This window comes from Cheilinus undulatus, linkage group 13 (assembly GCF_018320785.1).
Source record: "Cheilinus undulatus linkage group 13, ASM1832078v1, whole genome shotgun sequence".
Taxonomy (NCBI): domain Eukaryota; kingdom Metazoa; phylum Chordata; class Actinopteri; order Labriformes; family Labridae; genus Cheilinus; species Cheilinus undulatus.
In genome coordinates, this window is record NC_054877.1 from 5,056,077 (window position 1) to 5,084,054 (window position 27,978).

A 27,978-nucleotide genomic window follows, 5' to 3' on the forward strand; every position below is an offset into this window, starting at 1 on the left:
TTGAGGGGCTGGACTGATGACAGCATCCTCCTTCGCTCAGTGGCTCCACACCTGTCTCCATCAGATGGAGAGATGATGGAGCTCTCCGTGCTGCCGGGTTTTTCATCCTGTTGCCACCATTTCGCTCGTGCACTGCCTGACACATGTTCTTCAAACGCCGTGATATTTTCACTTTGAAAGCTGCTTTCTTTATTTGCAGGGATTTTTCATGTCAGTGCTTGAATGATTTAGTGGATGGGGGTGTTCGCTTGTTTTATTTATAGTGAATGCTGAGTGGTCGGATCGAGGTGGTCTATTGTTTTTCCTGGAAAAAGCGAACAGGAGTGGACTGATGCTGCGGCGCTGCCTGGTAAACACCAGAAATGGGAGTCATTGAACCAAGACTGCAAACCGCGGTTAGGTCTTTGACGAGAATCCCGCTTTTCTCATGAGAAAACATCTGGTCTTCTATCTACAAGTTGCCACACTGAGCAGGTAAGAATTTTCATTTCTGCTCAGATTAATTTAAGGATTAGCGTTTTGGTTTCTCCTGGCGGACTGACACCGAGTAAAAGCAGCTATTTCTGATCCATCCATCAGGCGTAGTGCGTCATCTTGATTGTCACCATCAGTCTCCTTTACGTCCATCCGCCAGTTGTCCAAATGGACGCACATCTTTGAAGGCTACAGAGGGCTAGGACTCCATTTTGCCCTGAACACACCACGTCCTAGTCTCCACATACATATTTAACTTAGTTTCTTATACATATATGGGACTTATATAAGAAATCTGGGCAGGCCTGCAGCACAAACCCACCACATTAAATATAGCTGCAAGTGCACACTTGTGAAACACGCACGCACATTGGCTTAAAGCACACACACCCACCCCAAGGTGCCTTTTGAAACATGCACACAAGCATTGTGGTTCATGCAGCACTGTCCTCCAGGATTAAGCTACATTTCTTAATGAAAGATGATGAAAATTTAATAACACTTGAGAAGAAATGAGAGGCTGGGGTGCTCTGAAGTTCAAACTGTGTCGGTGTGGTCTCTGGTGGGAAACACAGGAATGGAAAAGGGGGGCAGAACCAAAGCTAGGTTCTAGAGAAGGGAAGGCAAGTTTATTTATAGAGCACCATTCATGCACAGAGTGCTCTACAGTTAAAAATGGAACAGTTATAGCATTCAAAGCATTAAGAAGACAGAAAAAGAACAGTGTTAATGTTGCCAAATAAAACTATGACCAAAAATGTTCATTCATTCAATATTTTCAATGAAGAAGACCAGACTAAGACGAAGTAAAAAGGGATCTTTGGTGATAAAAACAGAAAAAGTACAACAATGTTAGTGCTGGACTGTTGGACACTGAAAATCCATGATATTTATCTACTGTTAGTATTTTCATCTGTTATTTTAAATCAAATAAAGCAGTGGTTCTCAACAGGTTCAGTTACGAGACCCATCACCACCTCTTTAATAACAATTCGCAACCCAAATTTTCAATCATATGTATTCATTTGAATTTATTTTACCAGGAAAAACCTCACTGAGATTAAGAATCACATTTTTGGAGAGGCATCTGGCTGCAGACCTCTACAATGGGGCACCCTCAATCATTGGACAGGAAGTGATGTATTAACCCTTGTCTAGCTTTTAAATTACTTTGTGGTGTGCTAATTTTAGTTTTACCCCCCTCCCCCTTATCCCAATCCTAATCTTTAGGGCAGTGATCATCAACTGGAGGCTTGGGGGCCACATCAGGCTCCCCACATCTCCTCATTGGGCTCCTAGAAGATTTATAAATGCAGAAAATGTGCAGAGAAAATGTTGTGATATTTGGTGTATCTTTGAATCCATACAACCCCCAAACTACTGAGGTTGAAACAACTTTTATTAGTAGTGACTTAACATTTTACTGAAATCCCTGTCAGCTAATAATAAACAAATATGACGCATGATAAGCACTTGCTTATTCATCAACTCTTGACTAAAACTGCAGTTTTCTGCATTAACTTCCTGTTTTAGTTCTTGCTTGAAAATCAAAATAAAAGGTCAGTTTCATGCACATTCTTCACCAATCACAACACAGCATACTAGCATAAAACCCAGTGATGGCAAACATGACAGTTCCAGAAATACGTAGCCAAAACATCTCAATCACCACGTCATGTTTTGATGAACAGGCAGTCTGGCTGATCTCACTGCTAAAAGGTTGTTAATGTACATTTGGAGGAAAACACAAATATTTAAACATAAATATGTTGATAGACTAAAACGTTTCTTTCTTTCTTTATTTGAAAGGGTCTGTCAAGGAAAAAGCTGGCTTTTGTACAAATGTAGTTGATGACCACTGCTTTAGGACCTGGGTGCCTAATCCTAATCCTTTTTGGGTTTTCCTTAGATTGTAGTGTGTTCAATTTAAATGTATCCTCCTCAGAAAGTTTTTAATTTTTGTTCGTACAATTCTGATGTTGTGAAAAATAGCCTCTATTCTATTTAATAGAGTATATAGTATATATACTATATATAGTATATAGTAACCTCTGTAATGTACGTCACTTTTCGCCCCGCTGGTCGCCCGGTTGTAGATGTCTGCAACTGATGAGCCCAAACGCCCCACCATAGAGGTCTGCAGCCAGATCCTCTTGAGTCTCCTGGCCAAGACAGACAGCAGCTTACAGACATGAGACATTCAAAATAAAACCACTACAAACACAAATCAACCAACTCCTGAGTCACAGATCAGAAAGTCGTCTATCAAAACATCTACAACCAGATGCATCCTCGTCCAACACCCTTAATCTACTTTCGAACCTAGCTCACCCAGACATACATTTTCATGCAGAAGATTCCAGGAGCAGCATACCTGAAACTCAATTTACCCATTTCAAAGTGAACTTTGGGTGCAGATATAAAAAGCAAGTCCTGTGACTGAGTCACAGAGTGAAGACCCATCTGTGACCAACTGGAAATGGCCTCTTAAACCTACTTCTGGGCCCTGACCCATGCACCGCTTTAGAAAGAAGGAATCAAAGTATTAGTTGTGTGCTAATCTGAGTGTTTTATATTCATATTAATTGTACAATTTGGCTAATTTAATTAGTTAAAATTAAATAAATGCCTTAACTACAAGAAAAGACTGAAATAAAACAGCTTTCTATGGCTACAGCTTGACTAAAATGTTTTAAAATCTTTGTTGACTAAAACTATAAAGGTTGAAAATGACTAAATGTGACTAAAATTAAAGAACACTTTAATCTAAAGAAATGAACCGCACTAAATATAAAATAGTTAACAAATAAACACTGCTAAGGAGATGTTGCAGAGTGAGTCGGTGTTTATAATGGCTGCTGGTGGTGCTATAAGCTCAGATTTAGCCACAGTGCAAGTTTAATCAGAATTGTGCCTCAATTCTTTATTAAAACAAGCGTAACGAGTCGCACTGAAAGCTTCTCTCTGTGGAGACTGAACGTTTTTGCTTGTCTCCCGACCAGCTTTAGCATGGGTTTTATCCACATCAAGCTCCACTGCTCATAAACTGTCAGTATTTCCCTGTCTAGCACAGGTTTGTACAAGGTTATGCATGCATACAATCTCGTGTAGTCTTGTTACTCTGATTGGCCCATAATAAAAGTGGAAATCACCCTCCAACTATTTGCCCTTCCTAAATGCTTTGTTTGGCAGATTTCCCAGATAAATGTGAAATGTATCTATGCAATAAATATATATGCACAGTCTATCTGGCGTGTCAGGTTACTCAACTGGTAGGTTGAGACCTGAAAGTGAGTTGCAGGTCTGTTCAGTTGGTCGAAAACATGTTCTTTGAAATAAAAATTGCACCAAAAAGTCCATGAAACCCTTTTAAAACATGCTTGATTAGTTCTTTGTCTTTTATTTCTCATATTTTGTACCATATGTGGTCCAAACTGTTCAATTTTCTTATCAAATAAACCTTATTGGTAGAAAAATTTAAGAAATTTGAGTCACAATTTCTCAGTGAAGAGTTGATGGTGGGTCCTGAGGCTGACACCAGTTAAGAACCACTGGATTAAAGAATGAGATAAAAAGGTAACGATATGAAGCCAAAATAAGAGCGTAAAAAGTACCAACTGACTGGATTTGCCAAATTGAAATTGATTAGATTCAGATTGTCTTCCAGAGGATTTAGGCTCACAGTTTGCTCTGTCCGTGTCAGATAAAGCCCTAAGCTGCCTTGGAGACCCCTGCAGAAGAATTAAAAGTGGCCAATGAAACAGCCACTGGTTGCAGAAATGAGAAAAATACATTGATAATTATGTTAAAGAACAAGTCGAGGTACTGCTGCTACATGGCACTAAGAAAATTGCTGTTTTCTCAAATTGTTTTTTTGTCCTTTTAAACCCTGCTTTTCACTGATTTAGTAAGGCTTCCTCCACTATGCACAGACATTGTAATATCCTTTATTGTATGCTGATTTCCCCATTAAAGGATGACATTATGAAACAAGCAAAGACAAGTAAAACAGGACCTATAAGCCTGCTTCCATCGTATAAAGTACAGAGTTGGAAGTGTGAGATAAATGAAAGGCAGAGGGGCTGCAAATCCCCTAAAGAAGATCTTCTTTCTTTTCAAACATCAATTGTCAGTAAATTATGGTGACAGATCATTGTGTTCTTCTCTATTTTATTCCAGGCTTCAGTCAAGCAAACAAATGGTCCAATCAATAGCCACTGGACAGAGTGTGCCATAGGGAGGCCATCAATAACACGCTAATACACCTGACACGCACACTTGAGTACACATACACGAGTCATGGCGCTGGAGAACTCGGTCTTCCCCTCCCGCCCGGACTCCCTCTCTCTCCCTGTGGAAGAAAAGAGGGAAGGGGAATACGTGGAGGTGGCTGATGAAGCCACTGCCTCTCCTGGGGTCTTCAACCTGTCAGAGGAGCTGGGCCACGTCGTCACCACCACAGAGACGACACCATCCCCACCAGCTCCGGCTAAGGTCAGCAGGTCGTTCCAGGCCAAGCTGGCGGAGAGGGAGGCCAAAGCCAACCAGCAGAGGAAGAAGACGCAGGGGACGGAGAAGGAGAGGGGGCGATTTGGGTGGGGTGAGTGTCTCTAGATGTGGCTTCTTTACTTATTCACACATTTCCTGTTTTCATTCAAGCCTTGAGAGACTGACTGAAGACTGCAGGTACACCATTAACGACTGCCTTAAATCCCCCCAGAGATGGGACTCTATTGACAGACTCTGGACTCTATTTATTTTCTTTCACACACAGAGACAGGAGAGAACTGAACTTGTAGATCTTCTTCCTGTCTCCATCTCTTCTGCATTAGTTGTGAATCTTCTCTAATTTGCACCGTGGTGTAGAGCTTCACCACTCAGCAGTTTTGACAGTTGTGCACATTTTGTTTGCCATAGTCTTTTCCAGTAGCTCAGCTCTACTCTGCACTTGCTCCCTGACTTTCACTTCACTATACAATACATTTTTTGTGCAAGGAAATCCATTCAAACCTTAAAACAGAGATACTTAAAGAACAGAGCATTTATTAATGTGCATAGGACTCATAAAATAACATCCAATAAATAATAAAATCCCCAATGAAATCTCCATCTAAGGACTTTCCTGGAGCCATCATTGTGCTCTAAAATAAAATACCACAATTTTATAAAAACAACATTATAAGCTGACTGGGATGCATATTAATCAATAATCATTATCATTGCACCTAACCTTCTTGGTTGCTTGTTAGTGCTAATGTGAAAGCTATCAATCAAACCCTGGTCCAGCTCAAAAAACTGTCCTAAGAACACTTGTAAAGGCTGGTCTTGACTTGCTTTTTGTCTGACTATGCTGAAGTAAGACCACAGACATACCTGATGGATATTTGGAACAATAGAGGGGGATCAGCTGGTCATAGTTCAGGGGGATTAATATACGCCTTGTCCTGAACTGCCTTGAAAAGCCCCTGTGGTGACTCCAGAACATCAACGTATTGTCTTCAAGCTGCAGTTGGCCTCAAATCCAGACTGTAGCATCTACCTACAGTGGTAAATGCAAACAATTTAAAAATCAATGACCACGGCTAATCACAGTCAGACAGGAGTCAAGCAGTCTTTGTTTACTTCTGAGAGTTTTCCTGCTTGAAACTCAGGCCAATCAGAGAGCATTCTTCCTGGTGCATCACTCATTTTGGTCAAGTTGTAAATGTGTGAAAACAGACTAAACTTTTTTTGCCTTCATTCTGATAGGACAGCTGAAAAGAGACAGGAAACATGGAGAGAGGAAGGGGGAGGACTTGCACCAAATAGTGCCAAGACCAGGAATAGGTCTCAAGAGCAGTGTGTCAGGACTAAAGCCTCTGCTTTTGGATGCCTGCTCCTCCAGCTGAGCTAAACCAGCACCCAAAACAGACCAAACTTGACATGATCATGCAACAGTGTAACAAACTGATCGGTGGTTAGCTTAGTGGTTCACATCACTGACTTTGTCACAGGAGATTCAAATCCTGGTTAGGGCACAGTGAGAATCCAGTGCAGGTCCTTGGGCAAGGTCCATAATGCCAGGAGCAGATGCACTTTTTTTTTGGATAAAGCCTCAGCTATATGACATTGCAATGTAGAAAAAGCATTCAACACCATGTCCTAAATACATGCAATACAAGTTAACATTAGCAACAAAACTGGCTTGTCTCCTATTGTCGTGTCTTGACTAGGGATGGGCATTTGATCCAAATTTAGATTAAATTGCAACATGTCCAACTGCAAGTTTCAATTTGCAGAAGATGCAACATTTATTTCAACTGAACTGTTTCATAATACCAGTTAATACGTCTGTTAAAGGAAGAGAAGGCATTTGCATGATGCACTACACATCATGCAAAGAATAATTTGCAAAATACCTTTCTCTTTGTTGCTCGGCCTTAGTTTAATCTACCAAATACTGTGTTCATTATAATATAGGATTATTTTTTGTGCTTGTTTGTTGAGTAATACATAAGCTGAAGAACTTAGAGAATGATTGCATTTTAAATCGCAATTGCAATATTGAGGGAAAAATTACAATTAGATTATTTTTCCAAATTGTTCAGTCCTAGTCCTGACAGCATGTTAGCAATACAGCTAGATGCAGTGCAGCATTTTTCCACTGTCACGCTGTTTCTATTTTCCTTTATCACTTGTGTTGGGATGAGTGCAGAACAAAGAAAGAGGAAGATGACAAGGTACCAGGAGTACCAAGGTACCCTGCTTTACAAAATGGGGAAGAAGTGCATTAATAATGTCAACTCAGAGGCAAAACTATTTGGCACAAAGCTGCCAAAGAATCGTCAGTACAAAGTGCCGCATTCTTCTTTTTCCACTTTCAAAATAAAAATGCTTGATGTTAGACTATTTACAAGGGGAAACTGTAATTTACAGGGCAGAGGATTCAATATTTCATGGATCCAGTGTGGAAAACAAATATGCCATGCTGTGTGACGCCATGCTTTGTGATGCAGTGCAATATCTGATGCTTAAGGGCTGTCAGGACAGGGTGTAGGAGGCAAAAACCGGGTACATTTAGGTCTGGCATTTTTCATACACTGCTTTAACATTGAGTTTGCACTCATGAAAATGTCTTCAAAGTTTTTCAGGCTGCTCCTGAAATCTTTCTGAGATGCTTGCTCACATATGCAGCTCAGAGCAGAGAACTCTGGCAGACAAAGCAACAGAGTTTGATGCTTTGATGTTAATTGTTTGCCTTCATATTGGTGCCACATGTAATTCAACACTAAAAGGCCTCAACAACAGAGCAAAGAAGTACAACACATAGGCTACTGGAGAACAGAAAATGAATGAAGCAGTTCCATTATTAGCAGGGTTTGCAGGAAAAATTCCCATAATGAAAACTCCCAAAGTTTCTCAGGAGTTTTGTGTGCATGAAAGCACAAACACTCTCAGTTTGTTTGGTGCACCCCCAGCTAAAAAACTCTACAAAGACAAAACAAATATCAGCAGTTTCCTTCCAGGTCTGTACAGTAACCAAAGTCCAGCCTTAAAGCTTTTCTTCCCTGAGTGTTTGATGAAGCTCTCCCATCGCTCTTCATCTCCTCTCTGTTCCTCACCTGTCTGTTCTCATTTGTGTTATCCCTTCTTCTCCGGCCTGACTTTCCTCTGAGCCTCACGGCATCTCTCTGAGCACTTCTGTCCCCTGACACCCTCCTCTGTTTACTTTCCAATCTCCCCGTGTTCCTTCATTCAACTCGCATCCTCCGCGTGCAGTTGGAGTTGTATCTTCAAACAGCAGAACTTTTCAGAAATACAAAGAGGAAGCCTTGTAGAATTTGTGTTTTTGAAGTTCTATGAGGTTTTGAAAGGATTTCTCAGAGCATGGGGCTATGAGGCTAAGACACCTGCAAAGACTCATCGTCAGCTTAGTTTAAAGTAAAGTGAAGAAAAACACCAGAACTTCTGCTGAAGGTGTTATCCACAAGGGCAAAATGTCCCATCCCTTGTGTATTACTTCTTCAGGTATTAATTTGCTGTATTTAAAACTTCTGTAACCAAACGTCTTCTCCTCTCCTCTCCTCTTCTGCTGCTTCCCCCTTATCCCATCATCTCGTGTCCTCATTAGCCCGGACTCGGCGTAAGAGGCAGCGCTATGTGGAGAAGAACGGTCGCTGCAATGTACAGCATGGTAACATCAGGGAGAGTTACCGCTACCTGACCGACATCTTCACCACACTGGTGGACCTCAACTGGCGCTGCTCGCTCTTTGTCTTTGTCATGGCCTACGCCGTCACATGGCTCTTCTTCGGGGCCATATGGTACCTCATAGCCTACTGCAGGTAAGACTGATGAGCAGAGATCCAGAAAAAGTTTATTTATTTAGTTTGCTTCCTTCAAGAGATTTTAAATCTGCTCAACACTGAAGCCTCTTTATCCCGACTGCAAAAACTCAAATCTATAAGCAAGTGCATTTGTCTAATTCCTCACTTAAGTATCTCACTACACCTTTTTAAGCCACTTCCATCTGGCAAATTCCTAAAAAACATCTTATTTAAAGATAGAAAACGAAAAATAAGGCCTGCATTGCTTACAGTAAGTGAAATATCTGCTAATTTGGTATTTTATCTCATATCAAGACAATAATTGAAAAACAATATATATTTTTTTTACTTTTGCTTTTACCTTATTATCATTATGTTTAAATTAGAGGCTCTATTTAGGTACATAAAAATGATCACTGCCCCATAGCGGTTATCAGCCTCTGTGAGGTATACATCAGCTACACTGTTAAAATACAGTTATGGGGGGGCACATCACCTAGAGGATTTTGCTCTTCAAGGCTGCCATGAGAAATGTGATGTACAAATTTATATGCAGACTGAAGGACTATCAGAACTCCATTAATATGCTGCTGACCAATCCCAGTCATAGTGCTGAACGTTACCAGTTATCCCTATGGAGACACTGGTGTAGATGCCTTATAATTTGGGAGGTATTTTGCATTGACTTCTATTCCTGTCAGTAAAGATGATGATGAGTAATGTGAGTAAATGTAATTAGTTACTTTCCACCCCTGGTAAATAATAACAGGAACATATCTTATTCTCTTCATGTCACACATTTGATCAGTTTTTTGACTATAGAAATATTCTTATACTGCCTAATATCTAAGTACATTCATATGTGCCAGTTTTGACACTTTTTCCCACATTAAGCCTATAAAAATGTTATATAGCATTTAATTGAATTAAAATGAATCAAAAATATTTACCTGTATAAAAGTTCAGTAATCATTCTACCACATTCACCAATTAAGTGTAGATAAATATCACAAACATATGAGCCAGTGGGACAAGCAAATACTGCTCTAGAGATGACTTGTACCATCTAAAGTACTCAGCACATCTAATTTCAAGACCCTTAACAACTTAAATGAGAGATTTTTACTTATTACAGGCAAGGCAGGGCATTTTGTTTTATATGTTTTTATAGAATCATCTGGACTTTTCAAGTACACTTGGCTTAAAATAAATTTAATGGGATTTTTTTTTTAAGTTTATTTTTGGGCTTCAATGGTTTCATTGTAGAGATAGGACAGTGGATAGAGGTGGAAACCAGAGGAAAAGAGTTGTAAATGGCAATGTGGAAAAGAAGCCACAGGTTCTCCAACAGCCTCAGCATAACAACAACCTCAAGACCTGGGGTCCTCAGACTTTGCAGCCCATAAATAATAGTGATTTGAGTGTAAACACAATGTTGTGCACAGCCAAACACACTCACTAATAAGCCTTATCCCAAAACAGGACAAAAGAACGCAGCTGCCTAAAATCTTTGAAGTTAATATGATTTCATTTTATGTTTACACTTTAACAATAATCAATAAAACATAATATATAAAATCATTATAAAAATGTCTTTGCTTTTGGAGGGCATTATGTGAACCACAATTTGGAGTCTCATGGCCCACACGGGAGCCCTGACCCAAACTCTGGGAGCCACTGCTACAGGCTACCAGTGCCCCTTAAATGGCATACTTTGGGCTAGAAATTAAACAAATACACTTGACTAGATTTGACTTTTTGTAGTGAGATGATCTTTGGTGCTGTTGCCCAAAATCCAAGAAGTATTTTGTACCTAAAGTCGAAATTTATGCAACTTAAAGAAGGGCTTCCTGCACTTGTTTTCCACTTTCCTCCTCTTGAAATGCTTTCAGATTTTGTGAGTTATGCCTCTTTTCTATCCCATTAAAGCAGAGTGACTGATACCACCTGCATGATAAAAATAAAACTACAGCCAGCCGGTACTTTACTTTACATAACTTAAACAGTCAGTGGACAGATATGAGCCTGGTATCGATTCTCTCATTAAAGTTTTTGTAGAGTAAGCGAAAAAGAAATCCCCTTCAAAATATCAAACTATCTAATTAATGGAACCATCACCACGCAGCTGCTCAGAGATGGATGACGATCCTCTGACTAAGTGCAAGACATTTCTGCAAAGCAGGCAAAAAAGATGTCCAGACAAAAAAGCAGATGACAAAGCAGTATTGATATAACGGCGTATTTGATCATGATGTGTTACCTCCTCACTAGAAGATGTGTCTGCTGGATCCCCGGTCCAATTAGCTAACGTATTCTTCTCATAAAACCGTGACCCCTTTATATCAATAAGAGGCCACCTGGAGTCGGTGCCAGAGAGCTGTCGCTGTTGCTGCAATATCTCGGTCACCAACACAGGTCAATAAAAGTCATAGATTTTATAAATGACTTAACACCACTTTCATTAATTAGCTCTCCCTCTCAGGCTGGAGCCGTGTTAATCAGGGACATTAGCTGTGAATCCGGGAGCTTTAAGGGAAATTTGCAGATTAGCAGATCTGCAGACAAAGTGATGCAGTATGGGATGATGTATGATGGATAAAAGCAGGATTTTGCAGCTCTGCAAAAACTGACAGCATGAATAGCCTCATCAGCACTATTAATCTGATTCATTATCAAAACTCACTGAGAGGAGATTGTAAATAAACATGGAGGGATGAGACGCCATACGTATAACTTGGCACCTCTGTTCTAAAAATGTCTGCGCTCGGTTTTTCCTTCTTGACACCCACTTTGTCACCCTCCCCTCCCTTCCTTTCCTTTCTCACACATTCTCCGCCTTTTCTTCCCAAGGGGTGATCTGGACCATCTGGAGGACGAGGCGTGGACGCCGTGCGTCAACAATGTCAACGGCTTCATCTCTGCTTTCCTCTTCTCCATCGAGACGGAGACCACCATTGGCTACGGCCACCGTGTCATCACCGACCAGTGTCCAGTGGGCACCATGCTGCTGCTGCTACAGGCCATACTGGGCTCAATGGTTAACGCCTTCATGGTGAGTACTGGGGTGAGAAATGGAAAGATTCAGACACAGGGTTGTCACAAATAGCAGGAATCATCATTATTTATGGTGAACAAGAAATGCTTAATTGTATTTTTTCCTTTACTTAGACAGGATTGCTGAAGAGAGAGCAGGGGGAAGACAGCCACCGAACACTACTGAGACTAGCCTCTGTAAATGGGTGCCAGCTCTACCCACTGAGATAAACTGGTGCACTTAAGTGCAACTATTTTATTTGATAATGAGATCACATTTATAAAACACTGATCATATAACATCTAAATCACATACACTTATGAAACTTTAAAAGTAACAACACTCAGACCACCTTTTTGGAGGAAAACCCGTAGAAATATAGCCATTTAGTAGTACTGTTCATCACATGGTGTCCAAATCTTCACATTTTAGCACAAAGTGTTAAAATTATCCGTTTTGTGTTGAAAATATACATAGCCACTGCCCTCTACAGGTTGAAACTGCCTACTGCAGCTGCAATTTATCTATTGGCTGATTGGTGGCAAGTGGTGCCAAATTTAATCACTCAACAGTCACCACCAACCAACAGAAAATTTGCAAGTCACAGCGGACTCTACCAATCAGAACGTTGCAGTAATTCTCTGTATTGTAGATAGTGTAGTGCTTTAACCCTATATCATGCAATGTGCTCTCATTTAAATAGGTTAATAACATACAAGCATGTGTTTCGTATATCACCATATATCATAATTTCTCCATATAAATCATCTGAAGTTAAAGTCCCTGTAAAGTGATTAAAAAAATCTGTATTTTAGGTTTGTTGCATGACATACCACTGTGCAATAAACCATCAAGACAAATTTCAGTCATGAAACAACTGCTCAGTGATTTTATATCATTTTAGCCTTAGGGGTCACATCACTGGTCTGTTTAAAACCATTGATGTGGGCTCCTATATTTGCCCTGTTCAAATTAAACCCAGCCGGGAAAGAGACTAAACTTTCTAAACATCTAAATCAAAAGTATATGTATGTAGCTTTTCAGGATATAAACATAAAAAACTGAAATAAAATGTTTAAATAGTATTCTATAAGACAAGAAATTAACAACCTTACTTGAAAATTGTTGTGCTTATTTCTAAATGTATCTCATCAAAAACAAATAAAAATAATTTAAATTAGTTGAATTCAATTAAAGGGTTGCATTATTTTTAAGTGGCAGAAAAAAGACATGAAAAACATGTGAATTTTACATTTTTAAGTATTTAATGAGTTCTATGATTACATTAAGACATCAACTGAAAACTTTGATAAATGTATGTATTTTCTAATAGCAGAAGTTTATGATGCCCAGTGGGAACAATGTACCTCTACCAAAAATCAATAGTCTTAGTTTATTTCAAATAAAATCCATTTAAAGACTGAGCCCATTGAGAAAGTGTTGAGTGAAGTTCAAAATAACCTTTTCAGTTTATATTGTGCTACATTCAGCAAAGCATCCCTTTACCTAGGTGAGCTGTTTAATTGAGAACAAACAAATCAAATATTTCACTCCCAAAAAACCCCCAAAAGAATAAAAAACGAAGAGCCTATTCTGTGTAATCTCTGAGTATGTGAGAGCATGTCAGTTATTGCAGCAGTATTCTTAGCTCAAATCTTCAAATAATCTAATTTCCTTTAGTAAAACCATAATTCTTAAAGGAACCTGAGTAAGCAATAAGAAATAGAAAGGTTAACCTGATATACCTGCATCAGTTTGATTAAAATGAGGCTCTACGTCAGACTTCATGCATGAATGCTATGCAGACAAAATGACACTAATTCAGCGCTGATGTTCAGCTTCCTGTAAAAGAAAATACTAAGTGCTGATGAAGCTCCATTTTTCCATGAAGTAAGCACTCTTTTGATGAAGATGAATCCACACATGGACGTCTGAGCAGAATCATGTTTATGCATGTTTGAGTTGGAAAAATGCCATTCTACTAATAACAACAAGGAAATGTGGGCTATTCACTGTGCACATTAAAACATAATGGAGTCTGAGGTTAAACCAAGATTCCATGCTATTTTAAAAAACAGAAATACCACGCTTTTAGTGAAACAAATGGTGTTGTATGAATTCAGCCCTTAAAACAAATTTACTTCTTGTATTAATAATTAATAAAGGATTTGATAATAGTCCTTTGCTTTGTCTGTTAATGCACCTTGTATTTGTCAATCTTTCTACCCAGGTGGGCTGTATGTTTGTGAAGATCTCACAACCAAACAAGCGGGCAGAGACGCTGGTGTTCTCCAAACACGCCGTCATCTCTTTGAGGGATGACAAGCTGTGCCTGATGTTCAGGGTGGGTGACCTGAGAAGCTCCCACATCGTAGGGGCCAACATGAGGGCCAAGCTCATCAAGTCCAAGCAGACTCAGGAGGGTAAGATACCCTGATTGGACAATACATAAAAGCACTGGTGCAGTTTTAACTTACTGCCAATACTCATGTCAAATCTGAAGAATTTAACTCCTTATCTTTACCTAAAATTTAAGAGATTTTAAATCCTTAATGGTATCCATTGATTTGGATGCCGCCTTTGTAGAAACCTTGAAAAGCACAGTAAGAAACAATGACAGATTCAGATTTCTTCCCTTTCCTTTCTTTTCACCTTTGATTCTGATTCAGGTGAGTTCATCCCACTCGACCAGACAGATATCAGCGTGGGCTTTGAGACCGGTGATGATCGCCTCTTCCTTGTGTCGCCGCTCGTGATCTCTCATGAGATTGATGCACACTCAGCCTTCTGGGACATGTCACAGGCCCAGCTGGAGAAGGAGGATTTTGAGATTGTGGTCATCCTGGAGGGAATGGTGGAGGCGACCGGTGAGAAATGGCTTAAATAAAATACTTTTTTAAAAAAAAGTGGAAACACAGACACCAATATCGTTCATCCATCACCTTTATGCTATTTTTCCTTCAGCTGACAAGTGTTATTCAATTAGTAATCTGGAGATATTGAACATAAACTTGCACGTAACCTTAAAGAATTAGTGAACTTTTTTTTTCAGCTGAACACTTCGGTATCTGACTGAATTAGATGATAAGATAAAACACATCAATGCTGGTGTTATTTCTGATATTTGCACCAGACTGATAAAAATCTGCATTTAAGACTTTTAATTAGTTCAAACAGACATCTGCTTTGAAAAATCTTTTCTGATAAGACGGTGCTTATGTTTCTGTTGGTACGTTTCTACATCACAAACTTTATATAAAAGGTAGAATATTACTGCCTCTAACTGACTTTACCATTCAGAGATCACTCCCATCCTCTCCTGCAGCTCTGAGAGCTCCAGCTTTAGTAGTGCTTGAGCAAACGGCCCAAACATGTAGTGCACAGCACCCCCATGGTCCGGCACCACTCCACAGCCTGCTTCAGGGGACTCTGGAGGGGATAAATCCTCCACCTCAAAAGATCACTGTGAGGCAGCAGTACTGCGGGACTGTGTCTCTTTCTGGTAAGGGGACGTCATTGTTACTCCTGCCTTATCTGGAAAACCCCGTCCTTTAAAAAAACAAAAAAACAAACAAAAGAAAAAATTTCCTTTTCCCCTCCCTCCTCTTAGTACCAAACTGCTCACTTTCTGTGCATTTTTTTAAACTTGAAGTGGGTAGAGTTAGCTCTGAGATGGGGGTTCACTTACACTTTAAAGGCTTTTCAGAGCAGATTTGCAGACTAAACAAACACTCTCTGCAGACACACCTCCTTCATCCCTCAGCTCACCTCTTCACTCTTTTTCACCCTTCTGTTCTTGTTTCATGAGAAAGTTTCTGCATCAAGTCAGGCACGATTAAAAACATCAGATTACAGAAACATTTAGACTTATGTTCTCTCTGTTTTGTGGTAAATGTAGATTTAATACACCGATATGTGTGGTAGCTTTATTCCAGTTCAGGGCCTTTGTCCACAGCCTGCTCTTTTAGTGCTGGAAGCTTTCACAACCTTAGTTCCATAGTGCTTCTCACTGACATTTATTGTTACAAGGCAAAAGAAAAAGAAACACAAGGTTCCTCGGTAGCATGCGTAACATTATTTTTCATTAGCTCCACACACGTAATAGTTTCAGTGTTTCAAGGAAATATCACCAAGAAAATGTAAAAACAATGCATTGCTAAAGACCTGGAAAATTTACCCTTGCAAAGACGAGTCAGATTAGTTTTCTTCCACATTTGCAGTTTACAAAGCTGGTATATTAGGCTTAAGTCCCACTCCTTCTTGCTTTTTAGAGACTAGTGAGGGAGAAATGACACTGATGAGTGTGATACTGTTCTAAATGTTAGACTGTTTTCAACTGAGAGTGCATGTGAGGGCTGTGAGCAAAACAGCTGGTGCTGAGGTTGGTTTAGGTGCTTTGGACTCTGAGCATTAAAATGACTGCACTACTATGATTTTGTTTTTAAAATGAGTGCTGCTAGAGCTAAAAGGGCCAGCTGTGGACACAGGCACTAACTTTAGCAGTCTGTATCTTGTTTATCATAGCCTGCCTAATGCAGAGTGAGTCAACTCCCAGCAGGTCAGAGCTTTTTGTTGGTGTTTTGGAGAGGTTTTAAAAGGCACAATCAAAGAAATCAAACACGCTTCATTTTGGAGTTTAACTTAAATTCTTTTCAAGAACTTCAGAGCAACTTCTAATGCCACAGAACTGCATCCAATTAGTTTAACATGCCAACTCTGCCGCAAGCTTGTTGCCTTTAATTTTTTCTTCACGACTTAAACTTCAAGTTTCATTAAGAATGCACTGCATACAGTGTGTTTTGTACAAAAGGAAAGAGTAAGAGTGAGTGGGTGTGTTTGCTTCACATGCAATCTTGAGGCATGTGAGCACTGTATTTGGAAGCAGGTACACACAGGTGAGAAGAAAGAACATCTAGGCTGCTGGGACAGTGCAGTGGAAGTACCTGCTGCTTACCTTTTCTGGTGGACTGGTCTGGTCATTGGTAATTGTTGTTGAAATATATGTTATAGCGTTTTTAATAAAACACTATTCCAGCATTTTTATACGATTACTGCACATCCTTAGTTTAAAAAGTACAGCAAAGAGGAATATCCAGTATACATTCTTTGGCCATGAGTAGCTTTATCTCACTTGATACAAGCTAAAAGAAAGTAATAACCCACCGGTTGTATAGAATAGGATTAAACCTGTAATAGTAATACACAGTACTGTGTAGAACTTAAAGGCAAGTTTAGGCCAAAAACTGAAGCTAAAATAAGGTGTATAATGGCGAGTAAGTCCTCCTTTCTGGAGAGGAGAATTGACACAACCCAGGCTGTGCTCTGGATGTCTTTGCACATCACCAGGGGTATGGGAAAATAATCCGTAAAAAATAACGAGGTCCACACCTTTAGGGTACAGTAAGGGGTGGATGTAGGGAGTAAGCATGGCCAAGGGCAGGAGTTCTCAAACTTTTCAGCCTGTGACCCCCCAAAAAAGGTGCCAGAGACCAGGAACCCCCAAGGTACCTGAGGGTAGTTGAACAAAGCCATGCACATTCAAGAGACCTCATGTCCAGACAAGGCCATAAAGGGGGATAACTGGGGGAGTTTTCTGGGGCCCATCCAAACTGGGGGCCCATGGAGTAAGCAAAGTCATGTTCCATTTACGTTAGGCTGTGATAGCCATATTTTTATATTTTTACCTGAATAATAACCACTCTTATCAAAGCAACAAATATCATTTTTATTAGTTTGTGCCAAACTATACAGCCATCTTAAAAAATTTAAATCCCTTTTGATGAAAACAGAATTTAATGAGTTAGAGATGGCTAAAATGAGCGAAAAATGGCGAAATAGGCAAAAAAGTTAGTAAAATGGGACTTAACAGTAAGTGGAAATTGATTAGAAAAAATTAGATAAAAGTAGCAAAAAACAAAACAAAGCAAAACAAAACAAAAAAACAACCAAAATAGCAAAAATAGGCATAGAAAGTGCTAAAAGGAATTAACAGTGGCAATATTGGCTTAAAAGTGGCACACATTGGCAGAAAAGGTGATGAAAGTGGATTATAAGGTGTCAGAAATGTGTTTAAAGTGGCAAAAATGGGTGGTAAAGGTGATGAAATGGGATTTAAAAGTAGGGGAAGTTTGGTGTAAACTGCAAAAATGGGTTAACAGAGGCAGAAAAATAGGCAGAAAGTGGCAGAAATATGTTAAACTGGTAAAATAGGCATAACAAACAGTGAAATGGGGTTAAAATGGATGCAAAAAGTGATGAAAAGGGGTTAATAGTGGCAATAATGGGTCAAGAGGGGCAGAGAGAGGCAAGAATTTGTTAAGAAGTAGCAAAAATGGGCAGAAAAAATGTTGGAAGAGGTTTAAAAATGACAAAAATGGCTTAAAAAGCAAAAGATATAGGAAGAAAAGATAGTGAAATGGAATATAAAATGTGGCAGAAATGGCCACCAATTGCTAAAAAGGATGTAAAGTGTCAAATTGGGCAGGAAAATGGTTATAAAGTGGCACAAATGCGCACTTTTAACATTAAATCCAAAAATAGTTTGACAAGCTTTTCAGCTCTATTTTAATTTCAGCATAAATCTCACCATATGACCACGTTTTTATTTTACATTTAACTAATTTCATGCATAAAATAGGTAATACATACATAGTTTTTTCAAGGCATCTGGTGACCGCTTCACGGTGTTTTGCGACTTCCTAGGGGGTCCTGACCCCCACATTGGAAACCATTGGCCTAGGAGTACTGTTTGGACGGGCAGTAGGGTTCCCATGAGCCCCTACTTGTGCTGTGAATGCCCCAAGGGCCCAGAAACTGCTAGACCTATCATCAGGGGTGAAAAGGCCTGGACAAGACATACAGATAAGCCAGCCACACATACATGTCAACATGTGTCAACAATGACTAGGGCTGCCCCCTCCCACTCTCCAGCCCAGGTTATGGCACATAGAGCCCTGTGATAAATCCTTAGTGCCCAGCATACATAAGCTTATGCACATGACTGTAGTTACATCGGTATATTAAATTTTGTTCTGTATATTTATAATCAGAATGTCCCATATCATTTCTTCAAAAGTTATGCAGCTAAGTCTTCAACACACAGCAGATCAAATAATCAAAACTCAGTATGAAAATGACTGAGCCAGAATGCATTTCCATGTTTGCACATGAAATGAAAATGTGGGCGACAGTAAACATGTGCTGCTAAAGAAAAACGCTGCAGTGAATGAAAACATGGTTACTCACTGGGAACAGTGACAGAAATAAATGCAGTGACAATTAGATGATGATGTTACAGCTTGCATAAATATTACCATTTATAATATTTTCTTCTCAGAAGTTTCATAAGATTAAATTTAGACATTTTTGCAACTTAAAACAACAAGAAGCTGATAAAACATAACCCAACAGCGCTGTATTGTATGTGAAATAATGCTGTGCAGTTTAATCCTCTCTGTTGTAAATGTATATTTGGCAGCGAAAACGAGAATGGAGCATTAGGAGATTAATCTTGCAGATGCATAAAACTGTCTGATATTACAGTAATACTATCACAGCTTTACAGAAAGCAAACCCTGTCCCAAACTGTCCATTAGAAAATGAAATTCCCCTTCAAGGATGTCCAAGTTTAGATCTGCATTTTTATCCGTTTCCTTCCTTGAATCTTCTAGAGCCTTACAATATTGTGATTACGTGGGAAATATTCATGTATAATTAGAAAGGAGTGTGTAAGAGAATGTGTTATATAACAGAAAACATAACTGAAGTGAAATCACAGCATCTTTAAAGAACATGCTGCTGCTTTTATGTTCTTCTGTTGTAAAGTCTCATCTCTAAATGTGTCTTTGAAAATCTTTGCATTAAAAGCTGTTACATCACATAGAAAGGATCCACTACCAGTGACCAAATCCATCCCCTATGTGTGAGTGAACACTTATCCACACTTAAACAAGGCTCTCACTCTGGATAAATCATCAGTGCAATGCCAAAAATATGATGAATGTGTCATGTTTTACTTACATAAACTGGGCATAAAACATTCTGTCTTTTCTTTCTAAAGCTAGACCTCTCACACCACCTGATGTGAAATTTAGAGACAAGATAATATACTCCACTGTTCCTGGCTCTTTGGCAGGACTACAGTATATCAAAGCTATTCATGATGCGTCTCTGTGAGGTAAAGGTGGCCTCTCTGCCCACACCGAATATTGATTTCCTTAGTCAGAGAGCTGCGGAGAGTTTCAAAGAAGTAGCCGACGGTCATAACTCAGCTGAAGACAGCTGATAAGTTACATTGGACTGGTTACTTAACAAGTGAAGATGAAATTATACTATACTGACTGGTTCTGATTGTGTTTGTACATGCAGGGATGACGTGCCAAGCGAGGAGCTCCTATCTAGCAGAGGAGGTGTTGTGGGGTCACAGGTTCAGCCCCATGATGTCACTGGCAGAGGGTTTTTTTGACGTAGACTACGGAGCCTTTCATCACACCTTTGAGGTAAAGTCCTTCAAAGCAGGCTAATACCATAAACCATTCATTCCCAAAGTCTGGGTCAGGACCAACAGTCACAGGGGATTTTTTCAGAATTCCTTTGCCACCGCATTTAGTGTGGCATTTATGTCTTCAGTACACATAAAAGTCACCCTATAACTCTCACCCCTTCCTTCCTAAAAACACATTGAAAAGGAACACGTTGTTCCTGACCAGACAACCACTGAAGGCCCAAGGGGTCAAGGTGAAGTGGCTTCGTGCAGACTCTGCAACTCTTTCAAAGCACAACATACAAAAATCTCAAATCTTAACAAAAATTTTTGCAACTAACTTCTTCTAAAAAATAAATCCTTGTATGTATTTAAAAGCAATGACAAGCCTGGAATTATTTTAAATATCTGAAAATGATATTTTATCTAGATTTGTCAGGTGAATGACGCCAAAGTAAGTGTTCAGAGGTATTTCTGACTAAAAAAAAAAAAAAAAAAGGACTGATGTCCGAGTTTTTTGCAGGTGCTTCTCCTTACTATTATATTAATGAATTTTAAAAAATAGCAGATCAGTGCAAGTCTTGACCGGTCTTGATGGAAAATCCTGAGCCAGGCCAGCCCGAGACCAAGACAAAGCCCAGTAAAAAGACAGGTCACAAGACCAAGACTGTTCTCGAGTACCAAAACACTACAAATTACGCTACAAAACACCAATGTTAAGCTCTGTTTCAGGGTCTAACCATGAAAACATTGTTGTGACTACATTTATCAGGTCACACTGAAGAAAGCCAGGATGAATTCCTACATAAATATCACAAACATTAGTATATTCTCAGTCCCTTAAAAGAAAGAGGGTAAAGGCTTCTCTGCAGTGCTGCTCTGTTAATATGCATCAACAATATCTGCAAGTGTTTAAGTAAGAAAACTCATGCTGTTCTCCCTATTCCTGTCTCCACCTACATGAAGCTGAATCCTCACACTTGTTCCCTAGGGCTTGATGAAAGGCATGCAGGAAGTCTGACTTTATGTATTTCATTTTAATTTGGTTGGACATTAAATTAACCTCTGTTAAAGACCAAAACTTCTTTGGTGTATGCCCATACATGCACTAACCTAACAGGGACACAATCACATATTTAATGAGTACCAACACTTAAACAATGCAATGCATTGTTAAATATACTTAAAATCAAATCCAGCTCAACTACATTAGATCATCCTATCTATACCTGATGCCGGATGTCCTTATTTATATTTTTGTAGGAGAGTTTCACATAACAATTTTGCATCAAAGACATCTACATTTGATATAAATGCACCTAGATTTGCATAAAAAGTTAAGACAGACTCTTTCTGATGTGAGAGGTTTGAAGTTAATGCAATAAGGGTAAAAACAGGAAACCAACACAAACAGTGGGTCATCTTAACTTGGTGTTAAACTGTTAAAGGCTAACAATGGGGAGGGCAGATTTTTTTCAGTCCAAAACAAATGCTTTCTTCAGAGACACCTCCGTCATCTTTCAACCCCCCACCCCCGTCCTGTCCCTTCCCTGCTGCTTCACCAGCCTGTCTGTGAGACTGAAAGTGGCAGACGTGCTGATAAACTTCTGAAAACAAGATTCAATGATCAGTTTCAAGTTACAATGTGAGTCTCAAAGTTGAGAAGTCGCTCCAGAAGGCAAGTGTGTACCAAAGTTCTGTAGTCATTTGTCTTTTTTAGGCCAAGAAAATCTCTTCTTTGGTTCAGAGGGTTGTCTGCACTTCTTCAGTTGTTCTCTTACAACAATACTCAGTCATTATGCCCCTTACATGGTTGTAGGCACAACCAGTTAAAGAGGAGGATGTCCACAAGTGAGTTCAGACTAGTTTTTAGTTTCTACCAGGGTTTTTATATTTTTATTTAACTAAGAAGTTTTGTGGCATAGATCATTGTGGTTGACTTGCTCAGCGAGGACTACATTTTCAGATAACATTCATCTAAAGGCTGGCCCAGACTATCCAGATTCAGCCAGATTTTGGCCCGGCTGCATTGTCCCAGCTCATTGTGAAACCTTGGGCCCAATTATGAGCACTGGGGACAACAAATGCTCTTGTAGTGTGACATCAGACCCCCCATGACTACGACTCAACAAGACTAGCATGTCAAAATTTTTCCACATCTTCCATCTGGTTTGACACCCTGACCTGACATCAGTGATGTGAATCCTGATGCCTACCAATAGGAGAGCATTTTCCCCTTATCTTTGTATAATCATTTGCTTGAGTGGTACCATAAGAGTCCCAACATTTTCTCCCTCCACGGATGCAATGAGTACATACAGTGAAGCTGTTTGTATTTGCTTTGTTTGCCTACCAGACAACCTGTGAATTTGCATACAGTTGCAGAGACAGTGGTGGTCCAACCTTTAGTATGGCAAGTCTGTCGGCTAAGCAAGGACAAATTTTTGTTATAGTCTGACATGGTTCCATCACAAAAAGAAAAAAAAATGCAGTCTGAGCCAGCCTTAAACCATTCATCCACCAGTCCAAAAAGTGCAGAAAAAAATGCTATGTAAAATATTTAGATGGCCAAGATTGAAACCATCTCTTTTCCCACAATCCAGGTCTTTACGCTAAGCTAACCTAACAGCATGAAAGCTCTCGCTCCATTTTTACTGTGCAGTCAGTCAACTAACAGGTGAAAAGAAAGCAGAATATGTATTTTCTCACTTGCAGGATGAAGCTAGCGTTAGTACATGTAGGACATGGTAGTCATACGCCCAGCCGTGATCAGCTGATGGCCAGCTTATCCTAATTATTGCCTCTAAGCTCCCACAGCCAATCACAGCTCTTTCTCTCAACACTGCGGTGTATTAAAACATGTCTTACTTCTCACTAATCCCTGCTTGCTTTAATGCTGACGCACTGCTGCTGATGAAAAAGCTCAACCTCCTCCACCCCAGCCTCCTCCTTTATAGCATAAAGCTTGTTGCATACTCATATTTAGATTGGTGCTGTTATGGATTAATTGCTTTTGAGTTAATTCTATTGTATTCAGTACACACTGTCTTAAATGTATCTATCCATATGGGGGTTAAACAGTGAAGTGAAACAGTAAATCCTTTTTGCAATAAAATGGTATGACAAGAGTGTTCCTGGCTGAACTAAATCTTACTCCTGAAATGCCACGTCATCTGCATATCTTGATAGTTTTTTCTAATCAAGTCGATATCTTAAGAGAGAGCCCAGAGAATTGACCAACTGTAATTTTCCCCTTTCCTTTAGGTGGACACACCTGCCTGCTCAGCACGAGAGCTCTCATTGGCCGCAGCCAGGCTTGATGCTCACCTCTACTGGTCCATCTCCAGCAGGCTGGATGAAGAACCCACCCTGACCAATCAGGCAGCCAAACAGCCGGACAGCGGCTCGGCTAACAGCAAAGTAGGGGAGCCGACCTTCATTGTCGGGGAGATGACTGACATCCAGGAGCAAACGGGACTGGGCGAGCTCAATGGCAGCGTTGCCACCGACCAATCCGAATCAGAGGCCTAGAACAGAGAATGTTTACAAAGACATTATGTATATTTTCATCTCACCACGACTAGTGTTTGCAGATATTTTCTTTCAAGGCAAATAAGTAGTTTCATAAGGCTTTACAGTATTCTCTATCTTATGTTTCCGTTTGAGGATGTTTATTTCTTAAACTTCTGCCTTATTTTACTCTCATGTCAGTCTTTGTTTCAACTGTACTGTCTGTGTGATATATTTTCAATATGTTGTGTTAGCTCTTATCACCCTTGCCTATATCTACATTTAAATGACAGTACTATGCTTTAGGTTGGGGTCAACAATAGTATATCCTGTGGACCAAGGCTGACTTTTAATCACATAGAGGTAATTAGGTGGATGTTTGTGTGCACATTGTGGGATTGTTCATATTAAAATAGGTTCTGAGCGTAGATGCTTTAGTTTCACCAGAGCATGTAATCATTAGATGATACTGAGGCGTAGACCAAAATTATAGAAACCTGAAATTTCTTTAGATGCATTGTACAGCCATCAGGTGTTAGGGTTGGTACATAACATCAGCCCACAGCTGCGGGTATATCTATATTTAGCTAGAACTTCACCTAGAAAACCATGTGGTGCTAGAAAACTATGTTTGAGGAATCTTTTTGGCTAAAAAATGACAAAAAAGTCAACAAACCTGGTTTCCTGCTCTGGTTGTAAATGGTTCCATCTGTTCCAGAGGTGCAGAATAGTATTGTTTTGTTAAATATGATGGAAAGAAGAGACAAATTAAAACACTGCAGGTAAACAAACAACCTTTCCAGTGAGTGTCAAGTTCCTCTTCTGTACAACATTCCTATCTTCACTGTCACATCATGGTGACCAGGGTATCTGCTTTAACTCAAACCTTTGACGTAGAGACACCTGAATGTGTCTGTGGCTTTGTTTTATGTACCGTGTGTGTAGCACAAGGATAATCTATCTTTTGTCCCCAGCCAAGTAGAAATTAAAAGCACAACAGTGTCCTGCTCAGTTCAGCCTAAAACTCCTGCTTCTGCTGCTGCGTACACATGTGGCCATTTTTTCTTGATGTTTTTAATAGAGCACATCTATTAGAGTTAATAAACTGCAGTATATTCAAGACCAAAGGACTCAGATTGTGATAAACTTTGTGAAGTGGCTACTTGCATTAAAGTATGTTATATGTACAGACTGTGCATACTAAAGATTTGAAGTGAGTGATAAAATATTAAAACACTTGTACAATAAAAATATACAAACACACATGCTCTAGAACTTCAATATAATATTCAGGAAGTGTCTATTTTCATACATACCAGGTGAAATTTCAAATAGGTAGAGCTAGAGAATAATTTGTAAAGTCATATTTCAAAGCACTCACAGTTCACATCATTGTTATTCCTTCAAATTTCCAGCATCATTACAGTTCAGACACTATTATGGACTTTACTATTATATTAGGGCAAACAAATGATTAATTTCTAGAATTAATCCATGACTTTGTACAATGAGCAATGATAAACTGCATTGTGACAGCCATATTAACAAGCAATTCTTGGCATTTTCTTGAGTTGGACATTAAATAAACACATCCATCCATTCCTTTTTCTACATCACTTCACCCGTTAGGGGTCACAGGGGGGTGGAGCTTATCCCAACTGTCATTGGGTGAGAGGAGGGGTACACCGTGGACTGGTTGCCAGTCAAATGCAGGGATAGCATACATAGACAAACATCCAGGCACACTCACACTCAAATCTACGGCCAATTCAGAGTCCCCAATTAACCAAACGAGCATGTCTTTGGTTTACAGGAAGAAGCTGGAGTACCTGGAGAGAACTCGCGCATGCATGAGGAGAACATGCAAACTCCTCACAGAAAGGCCCTGACCAGGAGGCAAACCAGGAACCTTCTTGCTGTGAGGGAACAGCGCTAACTCCTGCACCACGGTGCAAATTTTGTTGACTAAAACTATAACTTAAAATGTTCGTCAACAGTCTTTTTTCCATAACAAAAACTAGACTAAGACTAACCAAAGATAGATCTGTGATGACTAAAACTGACAAAAAAGTAAGATTAGTTTTCACCAAGATGACTAAAACTAGACTAAAATGTTCTTTAGTTTTCATCGGACATTCAAGATCCATGATATTTCTCCACTGTGGGTATATCTGACAATGCATCTGTGTCTATTTTGCCTCTTGGCAATAAAAAAGGATGCAGAGAACACACTAACAGGACTTGGTACCAGATTTAGTCAAGAAAATAAATGCTTGAAATAAAAGTAAAGACTGAAATATGAGGACTTTTTATGGACTAAAATGTTTTTGAGTTTCTGTTGACTAAAACTAGACAAAACCTAAAATGGGTAGAAATGACTAAAATGTTACTAAAACTAAAAAAACATGATCTAAAGATTAGACTGAGATTAAAATTAAAAATAGCTGTCAAAATCATCTCTCCTGCACCGCCATGTAGCCCTTAATAAATAAAAAAGTATTTTATGATGTTGACTTTCATGGTTATTATTTAAATGTCTGCTGCTCTGCTACGCTACTGAGGTCTAAAACCATGGCTTAGAGGTAGAACACAGCTTTAGGATGCTTATTTGTCAAAAAACAGTTTTTTACACTTATACATTTAGAAAAATACAGGAGTGCATGTACAAAATGACTCATTGAAGACTAGTGCTTCTGGTCAATGTTCAAGCATTTATTTCCACTTTTAAGGAGTTCAAGTTTAGTTTCCTTCTATTTGTTAGTGATGTAAGAAAATGTTTTTTGTTGTACTTTTATTTTGAAATTTATCTTAAGCTAAGAGTGCTTTACTTCCTGTTCAGATAAAAACGTACTTTTACTTTAAAATAAACTGAAGAACTTCAAGTAGCTTGAATATAACAATATTTGCTCTGTCATGAAAAAAATACATTGTAATGGACAGAAAAGTAAATGAAAATAGCAAAAACAAATGGTTAAAAGTGAAATGTTTAGGGTGTTTTTAGGCTGGTTCACTGGCTGTCTGCATGTTTTCAAGGTAAATTTGAGACATGCAGTGGCACAGCAGTGTTTATTTTCTATCACTGTGAGAGCAGGAAGACGATAAAGTGAGCAGCATCCAGCTGCTGCCCTGCTATGTTAGCTTAACCAGAGACCACATAGGTGCTGCATGATTTGGTAGTAATCTGTGATAATACAGGACAAAATTGCAGAGAGAGAGAGAAATATGTAACAGCCCAGCAGTAAATCACAGAGCTCAAAAGCCTTACAATTACTAATTTGAATGTTAAACTGCTGTTGAAAAATCACACGACTGCATAATGCCTTGTTTTTGTTTATGATATACTATAATAACAATAATAACCTTTCCACACTCTTAAATATCTACCTTTATGTTAGTCTTGACTGTAAAGGTTCAAGACTTCTGTAAAAAAACAAAACCATGTAGTAAAATAACAACACCATGTGCATTTTTCAAAGGCAGTGGACAAGTTAATGCCACATTTATACTATTTTACTGTAAAAAGGCTCTTGCACAATTTCAGTTACTTGTGGACAGTGTAGGAGGAAATATCCATGGGCAAGAGTTGAAATAACTCCTGCACACTTTCCTTTTACTTGTGGTGTATTTTTCTTTTACTTATGTAAGTAACACAGCTGGAAACTCTCCATAGAACAGAAGTACAAAGAAATCAGTTGTTTGAACAGTGAAAAAGCACATTTAGTCTAAAACCAGTTATATATGGAGCATGTCTATGATATAGCCAGGGTTAATGTTTAACATGAAGAATTTTCTAAGAATCATACATAAGTAGATAATGAAAGGGAAGATGCTGATCATTAGGGTACTAATTGAAATACTTTTTAAAATCAAGGACCTTCAAAAAGATCTGCACCTCAGACAATGTCTCCAATTAATGATGACTAAAATGTTAGCTTATCTAACCTTATAAGACTTTATGTCAAGGAGGGGACTCATCCATCCATCCATCCATCCATCCATCCATCGTCTTTACTGCTTATCCTGTTTGGAGCAGCGAGGGCTGGAGCCGATCCCAGCTGTTATTGGGTGAGAGGTGCAGTAGTCAATCACAGGGCTGACACAAAGACAAACATTCATGCTCACGTTCACACATAAGGACTATTTAGAGTCACCAATTAAACTAACGAGCATGT

General features: G+C 39.2%; 1 protein-coding gene and 1 long non-coding RNA gene across 2 annotated transcripts; one reads left to right on the plus strand and one right to left on the minus strand.

Annotated features, from left to right (window-relative positions):
• Positions 1–82: 82 nt before the first annotated feature.
• kcnj9 (potassium inwardly rectifying channel subfamily J member 9) lies at positions 83–25,010 on the plus strand. Its single transcript, XM_041804358.1, has 8 exons — positions 83–474; positions 4,654–5,074; positions 8,585–8,798; positions 11,631–11,832; positions 14,045–14,237; positions 14,484–14,681; positions 20,182–20,312; positions 23,561–25,010. The coding sequence occupies exons 2-8, from the start codon at positions 4,774–4,776 to the stop codon at positions 23,825–23,827; spliced, it is 1,506 nt and encodes a 501-aa protein (XP_041660292.1). The 5' UTR covers positions 83–474; positions 4,654–4,773; the 3' UTR covers positions 23,828–25,010.
• On the minus strand, positions 23,740–27,852 carry LOC121520753. The gene is made up of 3 exons (XR_005992798.1): positions 27,749–27,852; positions 24,483–24,515; positions 23,740–23,823 (listed from the first exon to the last, which is right to left on the minus strand). It is a non-coding gene; the product is annotated as an uncharacterized LOC121520753 (long non-coding RNA).
• Between the last annotated feature and the right edge of the window lie 126 nt (positions 27,853–27,978).